The sequence below is a fragment of the Apteryx mantelli genome, chromosome 3 (genome assembly GCF_036417845.1).
Source record: "Apteryx mantelli isolate bAptMan1 chromosome 3, bAptMan1.hap1, whole genome shotgun sequence".
NCBI classification, from domain to species: domain Eukaryota; kingdom Metazoa; phylum Chordata; class Aves; order Apterygiformes; family Apterygidae; genus Apteryx; species Apteryx mantelli.
Window position 1 is genome coordinate 138037361 of NC_089980.1, and position 24927 is coordinate 138062287.

General features: G+C 40.5%; 1 protein-coding gene across 3 annotated transcripts in view; it reads right to left on the reverse strand.

The window, feature by feature from the left end:
* Positions 1-24927, reverse strand: part of FZD3 (frizzled class receptor 3) — a 60561-nt gene that overhangs the window by 27038 nt on the left and 8596 nt on the right. For 2 of the 3 annotated variants that reach the window (XM_067294449.1, XM_067294450.1), the window contains exons 3-4: positions 2830-3026; positions 298-1315 (exon numbers count right to left, since the gene is read on the reverse strand). In XM_067294449.1, the coding sequence (XP_067150550.1) occupies positions 298-1315; positions 2830-3026 (1215 nt within the window). Of the gene's footprint in view, positions 1-297; positions 1316-2829; positions 3027-3275; positions 3344-24927 lie in introns of those variants that run through there. The other variant, XM_067294451.1, reaches the window with a different exon arrangement.

Sequence of the window (24927 nt, forward strand, 5' to 3'; positions counted from 1 at the left end):
CTTGAGATTGGTTTAAAATAGTTCCTTCACATCATGTGTAGGTACCGTAAAGCCCAGAAACTCCACAGCTATTACCTATAATAAAAAAAGCACAAAACGGCTAATGCAAACCTACAATTTTCCAATAATACTTACTCTTCTAGAAGGCCAAATGAGTTACTGAAATAACATGAGTATAACAAAAACTTTCCCTTCTTGGAATAGCAGCACTTTCACTTAGGGACGACAATTAGTCTCAGCATATCCCCTCCTTACCCATTTTCCGTATTCCTGACCATGTCACACGGGTTTCCTCACCTGATAGGGACACGGGATGTGATATTCTCTGCAGCGTTCTTGAATCCACGTGGTCTCCCACACACCTCGATAAGCCTGCTCATAGAAATAGCAGCCAATTACAACCAAGAGCGGTACGAGGTACAGAACACTGAACACGCCAATCCGGATCATGAACTTCACTAGTTTGTCCTGGTTCTCTTTTTCTAATGGGATTTCAATGCGAACCCGATTGAGAGAGATAATGCCAGCTAGCAGAAGGGAAACTCCAACCACAACATACAGGCAGAGGGGAGCAAGAACAAAGTATCTTAATGCATCCACATCATAGAGGCCAACAAAACATACGCCGCTAATATTGTCACCTTCAATTTTATTCATTGCTAAGAGGATGATGGTTAGAGTTCCCGGAATGCCCCAGGCACTGGCGTGGAAGAGCAACGCTTTCTTCTCAATTGCTTCACTGCCCCATTTTGGCACAGCTGCCAAGAACCACGTGATGGTAAGAATGACCCACCAAACACTGCCAGCCATGGTAAAGAAATAGAGTACCATGAAAAGCATGGTACAAGCTTTGTTGTGAGAGCCCTGCGTCACTGTGGAAGCCTTGTACTGGGCAGGACTAGATGCATTACACGCTACTCGGTCTTCAAGCAGAAAGCCAATGAAGAAAATTAATGACACCATCATGTAACAGACAGCATAAAATATTATGGGTCTTTCTGGATAGCGAAATCTTGTGACATCAATCAGAAAAGTTAAAAAAGTAAACAAGGTAGCAGAAAGGCAGACGATGGAGATCACTCCGATGAAATAGCGAGCAAAGGAGAGCTCTTCACGACGAAAGTACATATTTGGGCAAGGAGGGGAACAGTCTCGTACCCTCAGGAAAGAGTAACCGAGATCAGGGTCTATTTTCAGCTCCCGAGGACACCAAAACCCATAATCCCTCTGTACTGCCATTGTGGCCTCTTCTGTGGGTTCCCCAGCTAAATTGAGGTCAACGAGACGAGGATAGGGCTCATCACAATCTGGGAATCTAGAAAGTAAGGAAAAAAAATTATTTACAAGAAAATATACAAATACTTTGCAAATACTAGAAATCCCGCTTATACCTGTGACTTTAGACACATTAACTGGAGAGAAATCAAAGACAACGCAAATAATGGGTAATCCATGAAACGCTGCACTCCATATCAACAAACTATAACTCATTGTCACAGAATGCAGCGGATGTCAAAACTATAAAATAGGTTTAAAAATAAAACAGAGAAATTAATGGAAAAGGGGTCCATTGAGGGCTTTAAATACAAAGATGAGGATACAAACCCCGTCACAGGAAGTCTCTAAATTTTAGTTTACTGTAAACTGAGACTATATGCCTAGGGAAGCATCATTTTACAGAAGATGTAAAATGCTTTCCCTAAACATCCATACTAGCTGCTGTCAGACAGGCTAGTGAGCTCATTAGACGAAAAACCCAACCCAGCACTGCTGCTAGCATTAATAAATTGAAATTATGAGAAAGACAACTCTGTAACTGGGCAAAACCCTAAATCCGGGCTGAGGGTTGCTGAAGCCACACTCTGACGTTGCGCAGGAGAGCCTGGAGGGATTCAAAGCACGTCTGCTCCTCTGTCACAGTTCCTATTCTGGCATACTGGCACTAACACAGCACCAGCAAAGTTTTGCTAGTTTTAGTTCTGTTTTTGAAATTTCACTACTGACATGGCCTTAATAAGGAGACGGAAGGCCCTAAAGGGCCCAGGCATGTGTCTGGAGTACGGAGTTAGATTGATCTTTGATCCAGATTATCAGGGACTGGAGGCCTCCTCTGACTTAGTCTTTTACAAAGAGGAGTTTTAATTGTTTTTCATTCTCTCCTCTCCAGCTGCAAGGGAGACTATTTCTTCCTGTTTGTGCTTCTGAATTTTATTAGCTATTGCAGTCACTTACAAATAAAACATAAAGATGTTGTTTCCAATTTCATGTACTTTCTGTTTCAAATAGAGTGGATCATCATCTAATACTTTGCTGTAAAGTTATCTGTTTAATGTAAAGCTGAAAACTACTGTTTGTATACAATCTCAACAAATGGTAGACGCTCTAAGAACACAGCTTTGAGATTCATATTCTCACCAAAAACAGCCAGCACCCCTATAGAAAAAGAGATTACTAATCTCTGGCAAAAGTAATTTCGCATGCCTCAGAGAAATTTAGAGCAATATCACATATTGTACTTTGATATACCAGACAAAAACAGGTCAGTGTAAAGGACAAAGACCATGAAAAGTAGACTGGTATATTCATTCATTTAATAATATGCATGCTCAGTTTACAGTAATTGCCTATAGAAATTTTCAATTTATCTTTTGGGCAGATGACAGAAATATGAACTCAGTTTCCTCCCCAGGAAACAGGCTTTTACACAAACAGAAGGGAAAATAAGGGCATTTGTAATGGAACACATTTAAAGTATCTGTTTCAGATCATAAAACATCCTAGAATGTATTAAAATTTTATACTGGGATTCGGAAAAAACAATTTGCGCACCTGGTACACTCCATATCCTCAGGCCAAGAGACCCCAAACATCTCCATGAGCTTGGAGCACTCGCTGTACGCCCTCTGACAAAGTCTGCGACACGGGAGAGTGACGCGGCCGTACTCCATGCACACGGGGGCATAGAGGGCGCACAAAAACGGTCGAAAGTCTCTGGAGCATTCCAAATTCACCATAGGATGAAACGGCTAGAAAAGAAAAGGGAGAATTCAATAGCTTCAAACAGCAGCTTTAAAGACTACTTCAGCAGGAAGCCATAATTTGTCCTATGACTTTCCCCTAGGACTTTTACAATCATGAGTTCAACCTTCCTTTTTGAACTTTGCCTGCTGGAAGAAGTTGTGATCATCACAATACAGCACTTAGGCATTTTAGGAAGACGGGCAATCAAGAAGCCTGGGGACAACGACACAGATTCACAAGGGAGATTTACGTACTTGATTTGCATTAATATCAATGGGAATTAGACATCTAAACACCTCTGAGGATTCTGGCTTAGATTCACACTCTCCAATAAAAGCCATATAGACTTGCTTCCTGTTACTGCTTGTTTAAATGACAGACACATCATGAATTACTAGCTGCTTATTTAGTGCAATAATATGCAGACTTGCATTCTACTGATGAGATTACAATCTGAGAAATGTTCAATAACGTCAGATGCCTTCAGAGCACAGAAAAGACACATACTGTGACTTTTTAAATATTATTTTCAGCTCACTACATCAAAATTCTAAATCATCTCTCCATTTCTGGAATTTCTTTAGCAGAGCTGGATTTCTGATTTTGATTGTTTCTGCAAAGTGCAAACACAGGACATTTTCCATTTCATTCTTCCCATATCATCTTGTCCAATTGCAGAGATTCATCAGTCAAAATCTCAGGTTTATCAGAGTATATTCGTAGATAGAAAAGAGTCCCAACATACATGCTGTCACTGCTGTTCTATAAATTCTCAAACGGATGTAAATCTTCCTGGCTTCCAGAACAGAGCTGTAATTACAGTGAAGCCACATTTAAGCACGCCAATTTTATACCAGCCAAGATAAAGCACTGGGAAATCAAAGCTTGAAAAAAAGTTATGGGCAAAATAACCACGTTTGGTGTTTGCTACACATTTCTGCAAATGTTGTCACGTGACAACAGCGCCGTGCAATTTCGCAATAACTTACACAAAGGGCAATGAAGAGCCTTCAGGGTTATTGACAGTGAAGAAGGAAGTAACAGTTGAAAAAGTATTTATGTTTACAAGCTCACTGTTACTCAAAGAACACCTTTTCTACTTGGTAGAACATTTACTTCAGAAGTATATAGATTTTTATTTTTAAATAGATAGCGCCTACAACATAAATAAGACTATGGTTTGAAAACAAGTGTCCAAGAAATTGTTTCAAGAGAGTTATGACACCTGATGTGATTGGCAAAGCATAAGGTAAGAGTCTTTATTTGTTGGAAAGACAAGACTAAAGGGAAAATTCTGCTTTTATTTTGGAAACTATTTAACTTTCCTTCTTTTCAAAGAACCTTGAAAATAAGAAAATGAAGGTAAATCTTTATGACAAAGAACTACTGGCCAACCTGCCCCTTCAAACTTTGTCTCCAGCCGCTGCAGTCTTGCAGGTATCCACAGTGAAATTTCACGTTCTGGCTCTACCCCTCTTCCCTGACATGCCTTCCATTAGTAAAAAACAAAACCCCAAAAACTCATTTTAGAAATTTCTCTTTTCTTGCTACTTCACCTTCACTACAATTAACTGTAACATCCCGGTTTTGGTTCACGTCCATGAAGCTGTATCATCTAGCAGGATCCCAGATTACCTCAAGGTGTGCACATAAGCAAGCTGTGCAAACGCAGCTCCAGGACAGGGCCGCTGCAGGGCAAAGGAAGAGCAGCGAAGCAGGTTCAAGGGAACACAAAGAAAACAACAGTTCCTCGTACCCTGCTGATGGGCAGGTGACTTGCAATGGCCCCGTTGCTCCACTGCCTTTCAACCAGTTCCAAAGGACACTGGGCAACGGTGTCTGAGGGAATACCGGAACTAAGCAGGAAGCGTCCAAAAACGAGGATGCAGATGGAGACTCTCTTGGAGACTCTTTGTCAAGGCTACAGGGTCCAAAAGAGTACTCCGTACTCCTAGCCTGAGGGCTAAGTTACTGAGCGCTCAAACGCATGCGAGTTGGCTGCCAAAATGGGGGCTTCTAATGCCCCCTTAGTGCCATTGGTTTTCCAAGACTTGCACACGGGCCTGGAAGAACTGGCACAAGATCTGTCCTCTGAAGGGTCAGGCAGATACGAGATGGGATCTCTGCAGAGACCTGCTCCCTTCTTGCATGGCTGCTGGCAGCTTGGCTGGAGACGCTGAAACATCTAAGTAACACTAGATGCCTCCTGTTCAGGTTTCTGAATCTTCACTGACAAAGACCCTTGGTGCCCTGGAGGGCACATCTGAGCTACACTTAAAAAAATTAGCTAGACTTACCGCAGAAAACAAGTCTGATTTTGAGTATGGCCTCAGCATACCCCTCAAAAGACAGTGCAGACATACTCAACCCAAACACCACTAGACAAACACACTTAAGTAGGTGTAATTTAATAGGGCTGGTTCACTAGAGCTGGCTGTTCTGTTTCTCGGCAACTCCTGGCCTCTCTCACACCATTCTGTCTCTTGAAATAGCAACTGCAGAGACAAAAACTCTGTTTTAAATTATATAAAATCAGTTTATTTTAAAATCACGTAGTGGCAATGCTAGACAACAGAAAAAAAAAGAAAAAAACCCCTACAACCACTACTCTTGTGAAACAGAGAAACTTGCTTGCTTTCAACCAGGAACAGCTAGCAGCATTCATGTGTGCCTGTAAGCAGCTCAGTCTGTAAGCACCCTATCTCTAAAATTAACTTAGTCCTCCTTTGCAACTACTAAAATTAAAAGTCACGTCCATCTAGTATGTTGTAAACTATTACAGAATCACAGAATGGTTGAGGTTGGAAGGGACCTCCACAGAGCATCTAGTCCAACCCCCCTGATCAAGCAGGGTCACCTACAGCACATTGCACAGGATCGCGTCCAGGCGCGTTTTGAATATCTCCAAGGAAGGAGACTCCACAACCTCTCTGGGCAACCTGCTCCAGTGCTCAGTCACCCTCACAGTGAAGAAGTTTTTCTTCATGTTCAGATGGAATTGTCTGTGTTTCAGTTTGTGCCTGTTGCCTCACGTCCTGTTGCTGGGCTCCACTGAGAAGAGTCTGGCTCCATCCTCTTGACACCCTCCCTTTAGATATCTGTATATGTTAATAAGATCTCCTCTCAGCCTTCTCTTCTCCAGGCTGAACAGGCCAAGCTCTCTCAGCCTTTCCTCGTAAGGGAGATGCTCCAGTCCCCTAATCATCTTTGTAGCCTTTCACTGGGCTTGCTCCAGTAGTGCCATGTCTCTCTTAAAATGTCTTTGATTAAAAAATAAATAAATAAATAAATAAATAAATCCACGGAGATTAAGAGACTTGTTTATAGTCATGCCCAAGGAAGCAGTGCAAACTATGACATTTAGCCCTATTCCACTCTGGTGCGTAACAAAAGGCTTTCTGTTCAAATGGCACATGCTTTTGAGAAATGCCTATTGAACAACTCAACACAAGGAGAAAAAAGTAAAAGGACAAGAGAAGATATGATAATCAGATTGACTTCAATAATTCAGGCTGATTCCTAGGAAATCCAAAAATGGGAGGACGTGCATGCTTAAGAAGAGATAAACACCAACGCACAAGTTATGCAACCTTCCGCATTGCCCCTGAAGGTACTTCAGTATTTGAAATACGCCAGATCACATAACTGAACGATGTATCTAAACCTGTACACCCAGAGGCTCCTCTGCCTCTGGGAAAAATCCTCCTGCTCATACCAATCCCTTCAGAGCTGCAGCGATCACAACAGCATTACGAACGCGCCTTTTTCCGGGCTAAGCCGGGGCACGCTGGCCCCTGCGCCCCACCGCTGTCCCTCCTCTGCTTCGCCGCGTAGGCGGCGTGCATTAAACAACACGCCACAATCGCACATCGCTGCTTTTTGCAGAGCAGCCCAGCTTGCCGCAGTCGTATCGATCTCTTCTTTCCCTCTTCCTCAATATTTTCTTTGCTGGTAGCGGAGTTGCTTTAAGAAGTTTCCTGATTCCCAGCAGTGTGGCCCTAGTGCCTTCTCTCCCATCTCCTGAAAAGACAAACCCTGGGAAATGTTTTAATGTCCATGTTCTAACAGACAGCAGAAGCGTCCTGCTGGCATTTGTTTTGTTGCTTTTTTTTCCAGGAGGGGATGAAGGAAAAAGGAGAGACAGAATGATGTGGGGGGTTTCTTTTCCCCAAATACATTTTTTTAAAAACAAATTCTCACTTTTGCTTACAAAACAAGAGCAATAACTATAACAACTCTGTGGAACTTTGTTACAATTTCAGACTTCATCTATTCCTGAGAGATAAGAAACCAAATTCTGCCTTTTATGTTACACAGCAGTGGTCACTCGGCTGGCTGTTATTTGGGAAGTGACATTATAGCAAAATTTAAGCAAACATGATTTGGCAAGCTTTCACTATTCTGGTCATTCATATATTTATTTTTCTTAAAAGAAAACTAGATAGGGAGCGTTCTCATAAACTCACAAAAAGAAGGAGGGAAGTTTTCTTCCCTCAGGCCCATGCTGTGACTATCAATTACTGCTACAATTCTCCGTGGAAGCAACGGCCTCGGGCCGTAGCCTGTCTCAGGGCAGCCACATGATCTGCTCCTTCTGCTGCGTTGCCCTACGTTTGAATTTAGCTTGTTATTCGTTAGGAAGATTCTTGAGTTGTATATCAAGGTGCAGGGGCAATAAGGCTTTCCAGGCCCCCTCCCCGTGAGAACCTCAGAAGCTGCAGGCAGATTTAACCCTTCAGACAACCACCAGTTAGACTGAACATGTTGCTGCCTCCTGCTTTTAATAACTGTAGTTCTTCTCATTTGGGGAGCTGCCCTCGCAGCTCTGACAGCAAAGCAGTTCGCCTGAATGCTCTCTAGAGCCTCTTGCAAGCAGAGTCTTGCCTGAAAGACAAGACTTGAGACAGCGGAAACTAGTTATCTGCTGGCTCTGACCTGCACCCTCCTCTGAATCCTGCCGAGCTTCGTTGAGAAGTCACTGTCCCAGCTGCCCATCTCTTTGCTGGAGCCTGTATCCCACAGTCATGCTGGTACACAAACTTAACCTAAAATTAATGGTGATTTAAGTTAATACTGTGAGCTGGACAACTGCTGCAGTACTCGGACTGCTGATACTAACTTCAAATGAGACTGTACTCGAGAGTCCTGAGTTAGCCTAACTGATTTTTCCTAAAGGTTAGGGACCGCTCAACACGGCACAGCAGAGCTAGTGGTTTGCAAAGAGCAGCGAGCTGGGGCACCAAGTACAACAAATATAGCAAGATGTGACAGATGACTACTTATTTTCACTCAGTTTAGCCTTGAGCCAGACCATGCCACGTTTCCATGTCAGTGATGGATGCGGGAAGGGCCAGAAACACACACAGCCGGGTGCGTAAGAGTAAACCCATTCCTTCTGGAAACACTGCACGCTTGCTCAGCTTAAAGGGATCACAGAAGCGCAGCTTTATTGCACAGACACTTTATTCCATTTTCAAAGGGCAATTAGTTAATTTGCCAAAGCTTACTTTTAACGCACAGTGCCAAAACAAATTTAGTGCGGAACACTTAGCATAATGTAAATTCAAACCTTACCTCACCATTAACTTTCTTGTCTGGACAAACTTAAGTATACTGCTTTTTCAGGCTTTGCACGTGATACAGATATGAAAAGCAAAATGGGGTCACAGTTGTGGCCACTTGTTTAGTTTTCCTTTTCAGCATGGGAAAAGGCTATTCTCACATTTTCACTGTGAACCCTTATGATCCAAACTGTGGCCTTCTGATATTCCATGTCTCATGATTTGATGTTAGCTGGGAAAACTGTGCTTGCAATGAGGATTGCATTGACACCGTACTACTTTAGAGACTGGGAAGTAAAAAAATTAATATTGCTTTAACTTGGAACTGAAAATGTATGGCCATATTTAAATAGATATTAAGTCATTCCAACAATAAAAAATGCCAAGTAATTAGTGTGATTTTTAAATTATATTTTTCTCATGTTAGAAGTTGAACCAGATAATCATCCTGTTATTCACTTTAAAACCTAAGCCCAGCTATTTTACCTGGCTTACTTGTGAAAGGGCAGCAATCACACAAACCATCCTAAGCTCTCTGGTCTCCAGCTGTAAACAGACAGCTGAGGTTAATTTCTCAACTGTGGGGGGAAAAAAAGTAGGATAAAGATGAAAGTAGTTAAAAGACAGCAAGTGACATTAGTCTCTGTCTGTATGACTAAAACTCAAAGCCATCTGTTCTTTTTTCCTGTTCTTAAAAGAGGTACCCTGCTTAATTTAAAAATGTTAAGTTCTTACGGAAGACACTGAAAAGATGGCATCCATCTGTCAATTTGCACTTTTACTAAATGTGATCTTTATGTTTTAGGAACTAATGAACGCAGATGGGTAGTTCTGGGAACAACTTCCATTTGCAAGAAGTGTTAGTTTTTATAAGACAGCTGAGACTGCTTGGACTTGCTCTTTCCCTTCCATGCACAAGCTGCAATGGGCTTGGGAGAATTCCAAAGTATCACAGAGAAATAAATATACAGCCCATCGGCCAGCAGTTTAGACAGGGTTAAGTTTAGGACTGAGAAAAGCACACTTGCCTAGACAAGCAAGAGACTGTTGGGCCAGAGCTGTAAGTCTTGATAGAATCAAAACTTTCATTTAAATAACACATTTCTATATCCTGTGGTTGCAAAAACAACCTTCCAAGTATGAACTGAGTGTACCCAGTGCTTTGATGTCTGCAGAACACCACTCCAATGCTGTTGTCACTGTGGGAAGGGGAAAGATATCCAGTATGAGAAGCGGGGTTTTAGTGATAACCACCTTTTCTTTCCTTCAGCTCTACCACAGCAGACTCACTGCATGTCAGGGACTCTCAGACTATTTCTGCCAACTCAAGGGAGGTCCGTCTCCTTGAAGGATAACAGGAGTGAAGAGTATAAACAATTCACGGTTGGCACAGTGCTCAAAAATTCATCTTGCTGAGTGAAGGAAGAAAAACATTTGGTATGAAGATTTGTTAGAAGATTTGGCATTAACTTGGGAGTACAGAATTGTGTCAGTAGCTAGATCAAGTTCTTCAGAGCTTATAAAAAAGGGATTTTCTAAAAATAGCAAACAGGAGGAAAGATATGAATAAGACACTGCCAAGCTTCAAAATCACCAGTCAGATTTTTCACCAATCACCAATCACCAATCACCTTTTCATTTTTACTGTCATCAACATACAGAATGACATAGCGTCTGCCACATCACCGACAACATACCCTGCAGAATAGAATTAGTCAAGCTGGATTTTTAAGATACAACGTGAGCAACTCTCAATGCTTCTTCCATTCAACACAAGTTTCTTAAATCTCTCACAGGCTTGATGGCTTTTACTGTTTCACGTCTGGCTTTGCTAACAGTGCTTTCTCACATGGCTAACACAGCAGAACAGCTAACAGAGCTCAATGTTACAAGCCCATGCAGTCTACAAGCTTAACATATTTTCCACCAGGATGAGGATGCAAGAGGACTCCTGTTTTCTTTATTCTGGCATTCAGGCCAAAGGGCTTTGACAGACTAATCAAGGGAACCTACAGCGCGCCGACTCCCTCCAAAGCTAATGTGCGCTGCGCCGTTGTCATCATCACTCTCCTATACGGCTGTGAAATGAGGACACACGATACTTGTCATTTAAGGAACTTCAAGGTGCAGTTTCACAATGGGCCTAAGTTCACCAACCCCTGCCCTCTCTCCTGCCACCAGCCTCTTTCGCGCTGGCCTTGGTTTAAGATTGGTTTAAGCTGACCGTTAAACTCGCCTCGCAGCCACACGTGCTGTCTTTGAAACATTAGTAGTGTAAAGTGTCAGGATGAGATCCTGAATGCTGAGACTCTGAAGTGGTAGCATCTAAATATTCTTCCTGTAGGCTCAGGATACAGCTTTATAATATGTCTAGGCTGACCTGTTCATTTTTTCTAAGGTTAGTGTTTTGCTACATTAACAAGCTTAGGATAGGTTTGGGCAAACCCCAGTGCCAGTGCAGGAGGGGGAGAAGGGACATGTCACTGGAGGAAGAGGAGCAGGACGCAGCTGAGCTGACCTACCAGCTAGTTATCATTAAACCCTAAACCGTGCTGCTTAGGACAACCGTCTAAAATATAACAGAGTTCAACTGTCCTGAGTCCAGCTGGACCCATGAAATATTGCAAGGGCATATCTAAGGCAAACGCTCAGTTGTACAGCGTTAGCCCTACAACGCAGCAGACAGAAGACAGAGACTTCTTGCCATGTCAAAAAACATGCATCAATGCTGTTAAAACCCAGAGGCAAAACCTTTGGCAGCCAAAAGGCTGTGAGAGAGAAACACAAGTAAATTCAGGAAGCTCTTCGCTACTCTCCTGGCAGTCAGTCTGCTGTGAAAATTCTCAAACTATATTCTCTAAGTAGCCAAAACATCTGTTTTAAGATACAGGAATTCAGTGGCAGATTCAGTCATCATCATAAATAATTCTACTGTTTGAGCTGGGAACATCAGATAGAGTTCTGACAGCACGAATTACTATTCCAAAACTCTCATGTCTTACCTGGCCGCATTATGATCAACATCTATTTGTACATAGAAATTAAGGTTTAATTACTTGATTTTGCTCTCATGAAAGCCCGCAATGAATCTAACCTAATGATTTCAAGTAACAATCTTTGAATAAACACCATGAGACCGTTTGTTGATTCATAATTGCATTCTTACGTAAAAAACAAAACTAGTTGTGCCAGATGAATTTACAGATGTCTAGCTGAATATTGGAACTTTTCTTGACCCTGCCTAATATTTGTTGTCCAGATTGAAAATCAAAAGGAATGCGAGGGTAATAAAACATTGCCTCTCTAACAACAGAAGAGTCAAGGTTTTTGTTCATACAGCTTGGAAAGAAGCAAAGCATCATACAGATCCAGTACAACCATCTACATAAATAACATGATGCAAACTGAAGTAAGAGCATCATCTGTTGAATTCATACTATCAAATTAATTCTGAATACCAAACAAAACCTATCTGTAAAATGAATGCTAATATTGTAACAGCTGTGACTGAATCTAACATTACAAGCCATCTGTTATATCTACATTTCAGCAAAAATACATATGCACACACGTGTATCAACAGCTGGATAGGAGGGGAGATTTGCATCTTCAAGTCTTAAAACTAAGGATATTTCACAGGGCAATATTTAAAACATACTGATCTACTGGCTTGACAACTATTTCTTTTCTAATTCTATTTCTTTTCTAAACTAATATATTTACCTGGAAGTTTGAAAACAAACAAATGAACAACAAAAAAAAACCCCACAGTGCATCTTTCAGTGTCTGAGGGGCTCTATGCAGAATTTTCCTGTATTATTGGCTGCTTCCATGAGCAAGCAGAATAAACCCATTATGAAAATAAAAAGTGATCTGGACAGTCAAATCTGGGGATCAATTTTTTATATTTTGGTGCTATGTATGAAATTCTTCCTGTGTGCTAGCTGCTATACAGTTGAACACAAGAGCAATGTGAAAATGGGATGGCATTTCTGACAGTTTTCAATCTTTGAAAATGGATTTTTCTTTCATTATTATAATTCTACAGTGAGTATATATGTTCTGACCAAACACTGACTCCATCTGTTGGGAGATATATATATATATATATATATATATATATATATATATATATTCTTAAACTTTTAAAAGAGACTGTCCATTCCCATATAAAGGTTTCTTTTATCTAATTACCGACTTATAAGACGGCCCATAAGCAGGTCTCTCTGCTTCAGCAGACAGGAGCACAGAACAGAAATGTTAAGATTGAGGGGGGGGAAAAAAATCTCAATTTATTCCAGCATATTAAATGAAAATTGGTTTCTGGTTAAAACAGAAGCGTTAAGATAATTAGCTGGTGGCTTTAATTTTAATAATTAACCACTTTTCAAAAACATGTCAGAACACAGCAGCTGTAAATTAAAATTTAAGATTGATCGGATACCATTCCTCCCATTTAGGGCTAAGTTAATGAGGTCACAAATAAACTCTACGGGGGAGAACAGGGAACAGGAATTAATAATAATAATAATAATAACTGCAATAGTACAACATTTTTTCACTGGACAGAAGGCAGTTACCCACTAGACAAACATCTGAATGACCAATTCTGAAAGCCTCAAAAAACCTGCCAAATTAAGAATAAAACCAAGCTCCTGAAGTTGATTTTTCTTCCCAGTAGTTAATAATTTACAAGAAAAATATTTGACAAGAATTCCCACAGCGCCTCTGCCTACGTGTTTCTGTGGCACCCTAAAAGTGTGCTTGCATCTCTCAAAAGAGATTAAATAATATTTCGCCCTCAAAGGTCGTCATATTTCTCTGTATTGAGGACAGGAGAAGTTTGTGGTTAGTTCTCTTCTGTATCGCCAGCACAGGCTTGGGAAAAATGCACCCAGCGTACAGCGCATGTCTCTGAAACGCTCCAGACAAGTGGGACACGGCACGACACAATAGCGGGATTAGCAGGACCGTGGGAGGAGTGAGGGGGCAGGAACAGGAGGAAACAAGGGAATAGAAAAGGATTATGCAACTGCTCCGCCAGACCCCTACACAGGATGGTGGGCCCAAATTCTTTTCCAGTAAAAGAGAGAATAAATAGAAGCAAATATCCATGGGAGGAAGAAGTACATCTCCTCAAGGTTAGCGCAAACAGTAAAGGGCACCCACAAGCTCCGTAAATGTACTCCATGTATCAGGTTCTACACAGATTAAAGCACAGGGATGTTTGCACCTATAGAGAATTGACCCAGAGTGGAATAAGTGGGATCAAGCTATAAAAGAGCGGGTCAGATAAACTGGAAAGCCAGCACTAAATTACTTGGAGATGTAAGCATTTGAGGGTGATGCAAGAGTCAGTAAATGCGTTTTCCCATTGATTGCCTGCTTGAATAATTGCCTAACGCTGCAAAATCCCTTGCATAAATATCTGCGTCTAAAAGGATGGAAAACGCAATCGAGCAAAGACCAGGTGTGGGGCTAGGAGGTAGGGACGGGGAGAAGAGCTGGAAGCCTGCTGCCATAAGCCTTGCTTGGCTAGCCACAGCAGGCTCAGCTGGCAGACCACGGAAGACCAGTCAGAGGGCGCTTCTGCTCTGAAGAACCATAGGAAGTTCATACAGCAGAGCTGCTTTCCCGATCCTTTTGTCCCTTTAATCTCAAAAGCAGCAGGACAGGGACAGGAGAGTGGATAGGAGTATACATAAGTGTGGTTTGGTTTTTTTATAAAGATGTTTTATGAGTTCTGCTCAACAGTCCTTTGCCGAGTTCACTCGCACCTAGCTCTCGCTGCCTCCCACCTCATGGATGCTGACTAACACCTTCCAGATCAAAAACATGTCCTTTAATCCGTCACACCGTGACTCCTTTCTGACGGGTACAACAGGTTACAGCAGAGGAATCGGCTGGCGCTGTAGCGGAACTGCAAGCTGCAGATCTTTTACAACCCCGGCTTCAATTCAATGCCCCCTTCTCAAATCCCCTCCACGACCCGGGCTACTAATAGCAACTAGTACAAAGCAGGAGGGAACCAAAGCCTAAACTTTAAGAGCCCAGAAGCTTACTTTTTCCAGACAAAAGCAACTGCTTCCCACTGTGTCGGGAAAGAGTAACTGATGGATCTGAAGAATTATGTTGTCTTTTTGTGATGCCACTTAATTAACCTTATTCTGAATAACAGGAATAATTTGCTTGTAGCTTCAAAGTGACCATACGCACAACATATATGAACTCTTTGAGATTTTCAGTATTTTAGCTGCAAGAATTTGTAAAGTGGGAGTTGGAGGGCAAATTTTCAAGTCAGAACATTTAAATGGTCATTTTTCTACCAAAGGTAACAACTATTTTTCCATAAGAACTAGATGAACTATTTGTCATTCAAAAAGCTAGCGTGGAAAATCTGAAGACAAAGTAATTTCGTCATTCTTTAACATAAATTTAAATTAAACTTTAATAATTTGTTGTTTAATACATTTGTAAAATATGCATCTCTCAAAGGCACTTGCTATCAAGTGACACATTTTTAAGCATTTCTTAAAGTTTTCTTAGTTGCTAACAGTAAGCATCAAAACTGAAATCAAAGACCAAATTTTGTTACCACATTTTTCTTTGCAGTTACATTTCTGTATTGCACCTGCCCAGATTAAATAAAAATGCTAGTAAAAGTACAGTAAGAAGCTAGGAGGAATATGTAGCACAAGAAATTCAACTAATGAGTCTACCAATTCTGAACTACATGTATTCATTCACTCCTTCACAAAAAAAAGGATGTACAGACATTAGATAACTGATAGGATGACTGAATCGTTACCTAACGAAAAAAACATGTAATACACAAGCTCTCAGAGAAAAAGTATTAAAACCTGAATCATGTTTTTGGATCTGTAGAGGGGAAAAAAGCTAAATGAACACTCGCCTGGAATCCTATCATTGAATTTAAAAAGAAAGATGTTTCTTGTTGCTCGATACCTCAAACATGACAACTTTTGTTCTATAAATCAAGAAACAGGGAACATAAACAAGTTTACAAATTGAAAGCAACTTTTAAAAGATAAATTTCAGGTTTCTCCAACACACAAAGATGAGCTACAAGGAGCCTTCCTTCCTCGTTCAGATTCAAATTAAGCAGGCCTTTGTGCTCCTATTCACTCGGCTTCTCTTTTCAAATTTCCTTCCTCGTTTCCATGGGAACCCCCTCACCAACAAGCCTCGGAGCGGAGCAAGAGGCCAAGCTTCGCAAGGGCTGTGAAAAGGGGAGCGAGTCAAAGGGCAGAATTTGGCTCCGAGAAGCAGGATGCCAACCTTTGTCACCCTCCAAAGGGGGGTAACTATGGGAACGGGCTCGGCCGAACACAGGCGGGGAGCGGCAGTGTCGGGGCCAAATTCACAACGTGGGAAACAAAATGGGAAAGACGCCATGAACTACGCAGCGCTAGAACCCACGGTTTCGACTCCGATGTGCAAAAGAAAGTCTTACAACCAAAAAAAGCATTAAAATAAAACTTTGGGGACCGAACGTCCAACTTCATGCTAGTTTTAAGTCCACATAATTCCATGACATTAGTTTACAGTAGACCACAGTGAAACTGGGCAAATCTGATCTCAGAGCAGACACAGATATTTAATATTCTTCTCCTGCAAAGATGTTGAACATTTTTTTTCCCCTGTGACTTTGAAAGGCTCCAAAGATGTTCTCCAGAAGCCTCACAGGTAATGGGAAGTAACACAGCTTTAGAAAGATTCCTATTGAACTCCAGTTCGAAATACCCAGAACCAATTTACATTAACCAACAATTCTGCAAAACACGGTAGACAGAGTCCAGCACGTGTTATTGTTACTGCAAGAGCGATCTGACATCCCGGATGTATCTACAGTATATTAACATTTGATCTGAATAGCCATTGCATTCATATACTACATTTAAATTTAGGTATGGCACTTTTGTTCTTGTACCTTGGAAAAGAGACAGCAGGAGAATGAGGTATGAAATCCATAAAACCACAAACGATACGTAAAATCTACGTATATGGTCCAATTTTCCACTGTCTCTTCAGACCAAAAAATAGGAGACAAAAACAGCAGGTGGCTAGGTCAAAGAGAAGATCCCCCCTGGTCCCCCCAACCCCCCTCCAGCAACAGTTAAGTTAAAGGTGTGAAGCATTATGTAACTCCTTGCTGCAGAATTCTGTGGATGCTAAAAGATTATGTGAGTTCAGGAAGAAGACTGATAAATCAGGAGAAAAATACATCAATGAATGCATTACTAATGCAAAGACACAATTTCAAAGCCACAAACTGTTGTACGTGGAAGTACAGCGTGGGCGTATCAGGACATACTTGCCTTGTTCTTATACCTGTCCACGCAGCACCCACTGTGGGCCGCCATCAGGTACCAGGGTACCAGACTGAACACACCTCTGCTCTGATTTTGTATCACTGTTCTTAGGGTCTTACACATATCCATTTCCTCCTCAATTTCATTTTTACTAGACCATCTCTTACACAGAATATATTCGTTAAAGGCAAATTTTATAAAATTTGCATTGTTTTTCAGGTCGAAAATGTTGCAAGAGTGACCAGGAATTCAGAATTCAAGAGCACTGTGTTCTTCAAATGTTAAGGATATTTTACAATCCACAGGCTACTTCGCTTCAGTACCAGTTGGGGCTATAGGTAGGATAAAAACAGGCTCATTTTCCCTCAGCAAGTCTCAAATCCCTTATGCATCTGCTTCCTTTAATGACTAGGATACAAACTCAGGAATAAGGAAGTACTCCTTTGAACATTATCCTTTGAACATTAATAACATATTTCTTTATATTCTTCTTCTCAAACCACAGAACACAGTAGCTTTGCAACCATGCAGAAGTATCCCATTGATACAAAAATGATTCAGATCCATAAAAGCCATCCTCACTTTAAAGCCACCATGAATTTCTCCCAAAACAAAGAAGAAAATTGCAGCCATACCAGCAAGACAACTTGTAAAAATTACGACGACTGCTCCTTGCTGTTTAAGTTATTTGCTATTATTCTCTTGTCTTGTCAGCCTGTTGTGGCTTTCTTTTCCAATCAGAGTATCCTAAAATAGGAATCAACACCACAAACTACAGAAAACGAGGAAAAAAAACCACCACTTCCAAGTGACCAGCAAAAGAAAAAGTACTTCCTAGCCAAGTCAGAGAGCTTTGAAGAAGTCCATGGTTATCGACATCACTGCCAACTTTTTGCAAGGAAAACAAGCTCTGGAAGAACAGCAAGCGGAAAGGACAGAAAACTAAAGACCCTTCAACCGATTACATCAGCTAACAAGTTTAAAATGTTGTTTCTAAATAATCTTAATATCAGAAGAATATAAAGGGGAAAGAAAGGTCTTTCTAGTAATTTGGACTATACAGAAGTGGTACTTAATATTGAAATAGCTACACTGCGTTTTGCACATAGACACCCTGGACTCGAGCCCTATTAGAGCAGGCCTCTAGAGCAGACACTCCAGAAGTCTGCTCTAATAGGGATGGAGTCCGATGTGCGTACGTGCAAAACGCAATGTAGCTATTTCAATATTAATTTAGCACAACTACATCCTTGTCCAAGTTACAAATCCTGCTAGAGATAAGACTAAGTCTAGTCATCGTAACAAATAATAACCTGTACTACTACAGCACGCATTATAAAAAAACAAACATGGTTTTTGTCCCATAGCAGATGAATCTAAAAGAGAATCAGTTGGCTGATTTTGATTAAGCTAGAGGAAAAAAAAAACATATGAAAAGATAGGGATGAATGCCTGCATGCTTGTGGAAGGTAAGGGAGATAAACGGCAAGACCAGTATTCCCTTAGTGCTCTGGCAGAACGCTCTTTTGCTTCAGAACTAACACTTGCAGGTGAAAAGCTACAACAGACTACAAAGCACACTGGGTTGTCATTTGACTATCCAAAATAAATTCATGCGTGTTCCACCTTTCCTAATAATTCCTCCTTAAGCCTCTACCAGATGCTACCAAATTAGCCACAATGCAGAGCCATCTGCCTCCATGACCCTGAAAACAGGCCCACTGTGAATAGATGTTGATTAAGATGTAGACCATTCACTTTAAACTTAATCATTATGTAAAACTAATGTTTTTTATATGCTTACAATAAACTATTAAAGCTAAGTTTTGTTTCAACATTTCCAGTTGAATCATCATTCAGAATTATTCTTTTGTTTAAGGAAGTATGAACATGGTAACGGAGTTCATTTTCACCATGTAAGCAGCGGTCTGTTTAACAAAAAAATAAAAGAACTTTTCCTCACTTTTTGTCTCACTAATAGTCTGCATTTTGAAAATATTCATATGGCGCTTTGTTCTCATTAACAAACATAAAAGACTAGGAAACAGTATTTCTGAAATTACTCTCCTGAGGAAGCCTGTTAGCCAGGCAAAGGAAATTAAGGGTTTCTAACACCTGCTGTCTAGCTTTACTATTTGAGCACCAATGATCCACATGCGCAAGTTTTAACCTTGTGTTAAACAAAAGTGCTCTTTGGTACTCTATTCTTTCATGCTGTTCCGTACAGCATAGTACTATAATGCCTCTATCCAGTTGCCTGAAGTACAGTGATATGGCCTATGGAGGAAAGAAAAAAATAAAATAAAAATCAAAGACCCTTGTAATTGCTCAATCAAACAAATATCCATTTTACATTAAAATGCAAATTACAGTTCATGTTCCCTTTGATTGCTGTACTAGCATAGACCACATATTCAAGCAGGATCTAGGTTCACTAAGAGGCAGGAGACATTCCAGGTCCATTCGGTTTGCTGTTGCAGGTCTGGATCAACAAATGAACAAATACTGTCTTCTGTAAGTCAATATTTAACAGTCCGAGTGTCAGAATTACAATGCCCTCCCAAAGACTGCATGTAGCAACAGCCTAAAAGCCCATCTTTCGTCTAAACACTGAAGCATGCATCTTCTCTTGGTATTACTCTGTTTGGGTTAACTGCTTCAAAAGATTTTTAGCCAAAAAAAAGTATCTTTCCCTTTGTTCCTTAGTTAAGCCTCTAGTGCATAAAAAGCGGTACAGAAAATGCAAAATGGAAGTCCAGATTAAGTTAGCTATGGAATTTCTATTGTTCTCTTTCTTCTACATGTCCTAAAATGGAAACAAGATATGATTGCAAGGCTTCTCTGATTGTCCTGCTTCTGCACCAGGATTCATGGTAGCTACCAGGCAAGCAACTTTGAAGTTGGTGAGTATGCATATCCACGTGCTTTATCTGAACATAAATTATACAATTCATTCCTTCCTGTTGCTGCTCTTCCCGTTGGATGTTTCTAAATGCTTTAATATTCACCGGATGATTCAGATTATCTTGAATTTTGTTGTACTTCAGTGTGAAAAGGATAAGACTGATGGTCCTAATATGAGATTGTTCAAGGACATGTTCAAGAACCAGCATCCTTGGAAGCCTCATTTTAAAAAATTGTCATATCGTAATAATTTTTGCATGACTTACTTGGGCCTATAACAACAGCTCTAATTCTTCCAAAACTGGTCTAATACACTCAGGACTTCTATCACCTTTGCACAACATTCATGCCCATTACAGGTCAAGTTTGAAGCCATAAGCTAATACATTTCAAACAGACAAACCTCAGGTTCTGTTAAAGAAACAATTTCTTGATACATTATCAGGATCACCTTTGGTCTGCCTGCATTCTGCAGAAGCATCTTTGCAGTTTTAGCTTTGAGATCAATATTGTGGTTTTGCAATTGAATAATCTACAGTCTTGACATGGACTAGGGACTTTTACCATAGAATTACTTTGGCTATGTCTAAGGTAAAAATTTAGAGTAGATAGGAGTAGGAAGGTATAAAGTTAATGAAAGAGTGGGCTTTAATCAGGTGGTGCACAGCTTGCTTTCCTAAGATCATGTACAGTTGCATTGTTCCATAAGCATCATAATCTTACGCACTAAATAGCAGATTAATCCTTATTGCAAATTAGACTTGAAAATTATGATGCTTTACACAACACCAGCTGATTAAAGCTTACTTATGCATTAGCTTTATATGCTCATACTTCTACTATTTTTTGGTGTAGAATTGAAGAATATGAAAAGCCAAAGAAAATTGCTGAGATTTAGGAGCATACAGTGCACAGGAAAGGCAAAAAAAGGTAGGGGAAAAAGGGGCAAAGATGAAATTAAAGGGGGAAGGAGATAATGATCTTCCTACATTCTTCCCATCTCAGTGGGAAACAGAGAAAGACGCCTCCCACTTGCATCTAAAATATCACTCAGAAATAGGAGAAAAGGAATGGGGCAGCACTAACTCACAGCTCCAAGGAAGGTGGGAATCACAGTCACATAAATCAAGACCAGTGAATTTTGCACACTTCTCTCTGGCCTTTAGGCAAATCGAGAATTGAGACAAAATACTCCCTGCTGACTCCAAGCCCTCACTATCTGAAATCCATGGTAATATATGCTTGATGGAAAAAAATGTTTGAGAAACACCATCAACATAAGCCACTTCACACGTGACCTACCCATAATGCAAACATGCATAAATCCCATCCCATAGGCTAAGATCAGGATTGGAACAAGAAAGCCATGTCTTCTATTGATGCCATTTTTAGTTATAAATTACTTTCTCATGCAGGTTCTTTTCCACTTAAAAAAGGACAAAAAATAAACTACTTCTAAGACTCCAAAAATCGCCATAAGGAGGAGAAGAGAAAAATATTGCCACAGATAAGAAACACTGCTATATAAACAAAAAATATAGTTGGCAAGGGTATACATGTCTTGTAGCAGGCACTCTGCTCTGCAGCAGGTTTTGTCTATGGCCTGTTTTCTGCAAAAATCAGTACACCAAGAATCCAGTAAGTCTAGGAGAGGATATGAAAAAATCAGGTGTCTTCACATCTACAGCTGTATATTTGGTGACAAAGTCCATGAAATATTCAGTAACTCTGCTTCTAAATATTTGAGACTCAGTGACTGGATGGTTTCTTTATATTAATCCAATGATTCCCAGCTGGTGAACCCTGCCACGCTGACGGACCAGTTGCACATAAGTCAAAGTTATTACTCTCCCCTTTCAGCGGGCTCTCTCACACTGCAGAGAAGAAATCAACTGTGGATAACATTATTTCTCTATTTCCCTCTCTGCGCCTCCCACCTACACACGCTAACCAGCCCAGCCATGGTGCATCCCTAAATCTATCCTGCTGCTGCTCTTGCTTTCTTGATATGCAAAGTGGAAGTGGAAGTTGTGAGACTGCAAAATAATAGCACGTTATCTCCCCTGTCCAGATGGTGACTGTACCGTCTCATCTCTGGAGCCTTTGACCTCCAGTATAATCCCCAAAGACAAAGCTTCTGGATTCACCCAGAGGGACCCATTTAGTCCTCAACTATGTCTGCTTCCAGTCCTTTAAAGACTCTTTGATCCCTAGTATCATCTGTGAGATCCCATAAAGATCAGGGTAAGGAGAAGGAAGAGGTGGCAGCACATTTAACTGCAAAAACGTTGGCAACCATCATATTAAACCCCTTCTTTTCATCAGTGACAAATGTTTTAATAATATGCTCTCAAGCTCCAGCAGACTACTGCTAGTTACTTACTCTCTGATAAAAATATTTGTCTACAAAAACTGTATTAAGGCAGCTAAAAACCACTGCTTTCTAGTCTTACATGTAAGCAAATCCTTCAAGGTCAAAGAAATATTAAATTCATGAGAAGGGGAGTGAAGATGAATCTTCACATTGTAGCGATGATCATCCATGAGAGTGGTAATCAAGGCCAGATTACTCAGGGGAACAAGGGCCATTAACTTCTCCATTGTCACCACCTAGTTCAGCACATGATCTATGTTACGCAAAGGACATGTGGCAGCATCACAGCGCAACATCTTCTCAACAACATTATTATCACAAACATATCTAGAAAAAAGTTTTAACAGCAGCGCTTACACGGACCATGCTAGATAGCTATTGTAACAAAATGACCTGTTTACAGATTATAGAAAATTTTCAAAATACATTATAATATGTCTAACATGACAGCATAAAGCATATAAAAGCAAGGACTCTGAAGAGTCAGAAAATGCACGAGTCTCATAATTACCGCTGCCGCAGTTTCCGGCCGTGCAGTACTGCCAGGCAGGACAGCTCCCAGCACCGGGCTCGCCTGCTTGGACAGCTCAGCCTGGCCGGCTGCGCTGGGCGAGGAGCGCTCCGACAAGTATTTGCCCTTGATCTCCTACCTTGATACTCTAGAGCGACTGGTGTGTTAGTTAACACATAACATTAACACATAGTATTCCTTTTAGAAAGGAACGGATATTGTAACAGCTCTCATCTTGGTCTCAACTACAGCCAAGCAGATGTTATCAGAGGTTGTACTAGTGCAACTGGTGTTTGTTGGCAATCAAAAGGAATAATTCCCTTAAGAGATACTCGGGGACAAAAAAATGTTCCAGGCCCCTGCAGGCGCAAATCCCTCCGTCCAGTCTTTTCAGATTAAAGCAGGCCTAACTGATGTAGCACAGCAGCAAGCTTAAGGCATTATCTTTCCTAGGAGTAAATAAAGGCAGAGGTTCCAACTATAGTATGGACCAGTATACACCAAGAGGGACTAATGGTGTAATAGTCTATTTTCCTTTGTTTAATCAAGGTGGTTAATACCAATATTGCTGGAACTAAACAAGAAAACATTGATAAAGTGAATGACTAACCTTTGTTTTAATTTTGAAGGAACCATATTAGAATAAAGACTCAAAAAGGCAACTAACTGATATTTCTTGAAGTCTCAAAACATCAGTAAGTGAGAAGTTTTCAACAGTTCCTTCAATGAAACAATCCATGGTATGGAAAGAGAAATATGTTTTATTTATTGAAGGCAAGACAGCAGCTGTAATAGTTCTCTTTTACTTCAAGCTTATTCTTTATTGTAATAGAAGCTCTTACAAAATCTTTTTTTATATAAAACAACTGAGAAAACAGTGAAAACCAGCACCTTTAATACTAACATACTAACATTTCAATTCATTGTATTGAACTCCAGTATCAGACTTTCCCCCCCCCGTTTATATGCCAATCTTGACTAGTCACTAGAATAGCAAGTGTGGCTCAGAGTGTACACCCACAATCAAAGCAAAGCAATCTAGAATACAAGAAATATGAATTTTTATTATGAACTGCTGTTGAAAAGTGCCACTGAAAACTTAATTACACAATACACAAGATTAAATCACACTGACTTTGCTGCCATATCCCTTTGTGCTTGTAGAAAATTAGGGAGGGCTTAGACATGAGTGATATTTACCCAGAAATATCACAATGCAGGTTTTGGTTGACTTCATTCAGTTCACAGATTGAGTGCTCCATCCATTTTACCGGAACTTGAAATAATGTCTAAAATGCTAAATACTAAACCTTCTTGCTACATAGATATGAATGAGGGAATCTAGGTTAATACAACGTGTTAGAATATATTCATACAAACTTGTAGTTTTAAATTCTTTTTTCCTGTGCAAATCCCTAGAAATTCTGGCACGGAGGTGCAGGCCCCTGCACAGTGAATTTAAACTTATTGATAATAGCCTTGTATTTCTTAATCAGTTTTCATGAAGCATTCAGAAGTAGCCTATAGCACATCCCCAGACTGAAACCACTGGCCTATACACTAAATTGGCAGTAGGGGATATTACATACATCCCCACAACACTAATGGCAGCATAACACCAGGACGCCCATGCTATGTTTAAGAATTACTTTGGCATCGAGCTACCATATAAGTAGGAGCAGCACGATGCTTCATGCAAGCTAGCTTATGCCAGTAAGTTGAGCTTTATCACAGAGTATAGAGAAGTAACATTCCCTTCTCAACTTTTTCTCTCTCCTTAGCAGAAAGCTAGATAAGAACAATTATAACAATCATTCTGGTTCAGACGGAGGGTCTATATAATCTACCACTCTGCTTCCAGCAGTGGCCATAAACAGACTATTAGGGAAAGTGAAAGTGATATTTTGACAGTTCTCTGAAATATTTGGCTTAACACGCAACAAAAGCCAGAAAAGACAATGTAATGTTGGCCATTACCAAGAAGTTATTGACAACAAAAAGCATCATTTTGTTTAAATCCTTAGCACGACCACATCTGGAGTATTGTGTGCCATTCTCATCTCTGCACCTCAGCAAGGACAGAGAGCTGGAAACAGTACAGAGAAGGATAGCTAAAATGATTACTGAATGAAGCAGCTGAATTGCAAGAAGAAAGCCCAAACAGCTGGGACTTTTCAAATTGAAGAGGAAAAGCCTGGGGGATAAAACTAAGGTTTCCAAAAT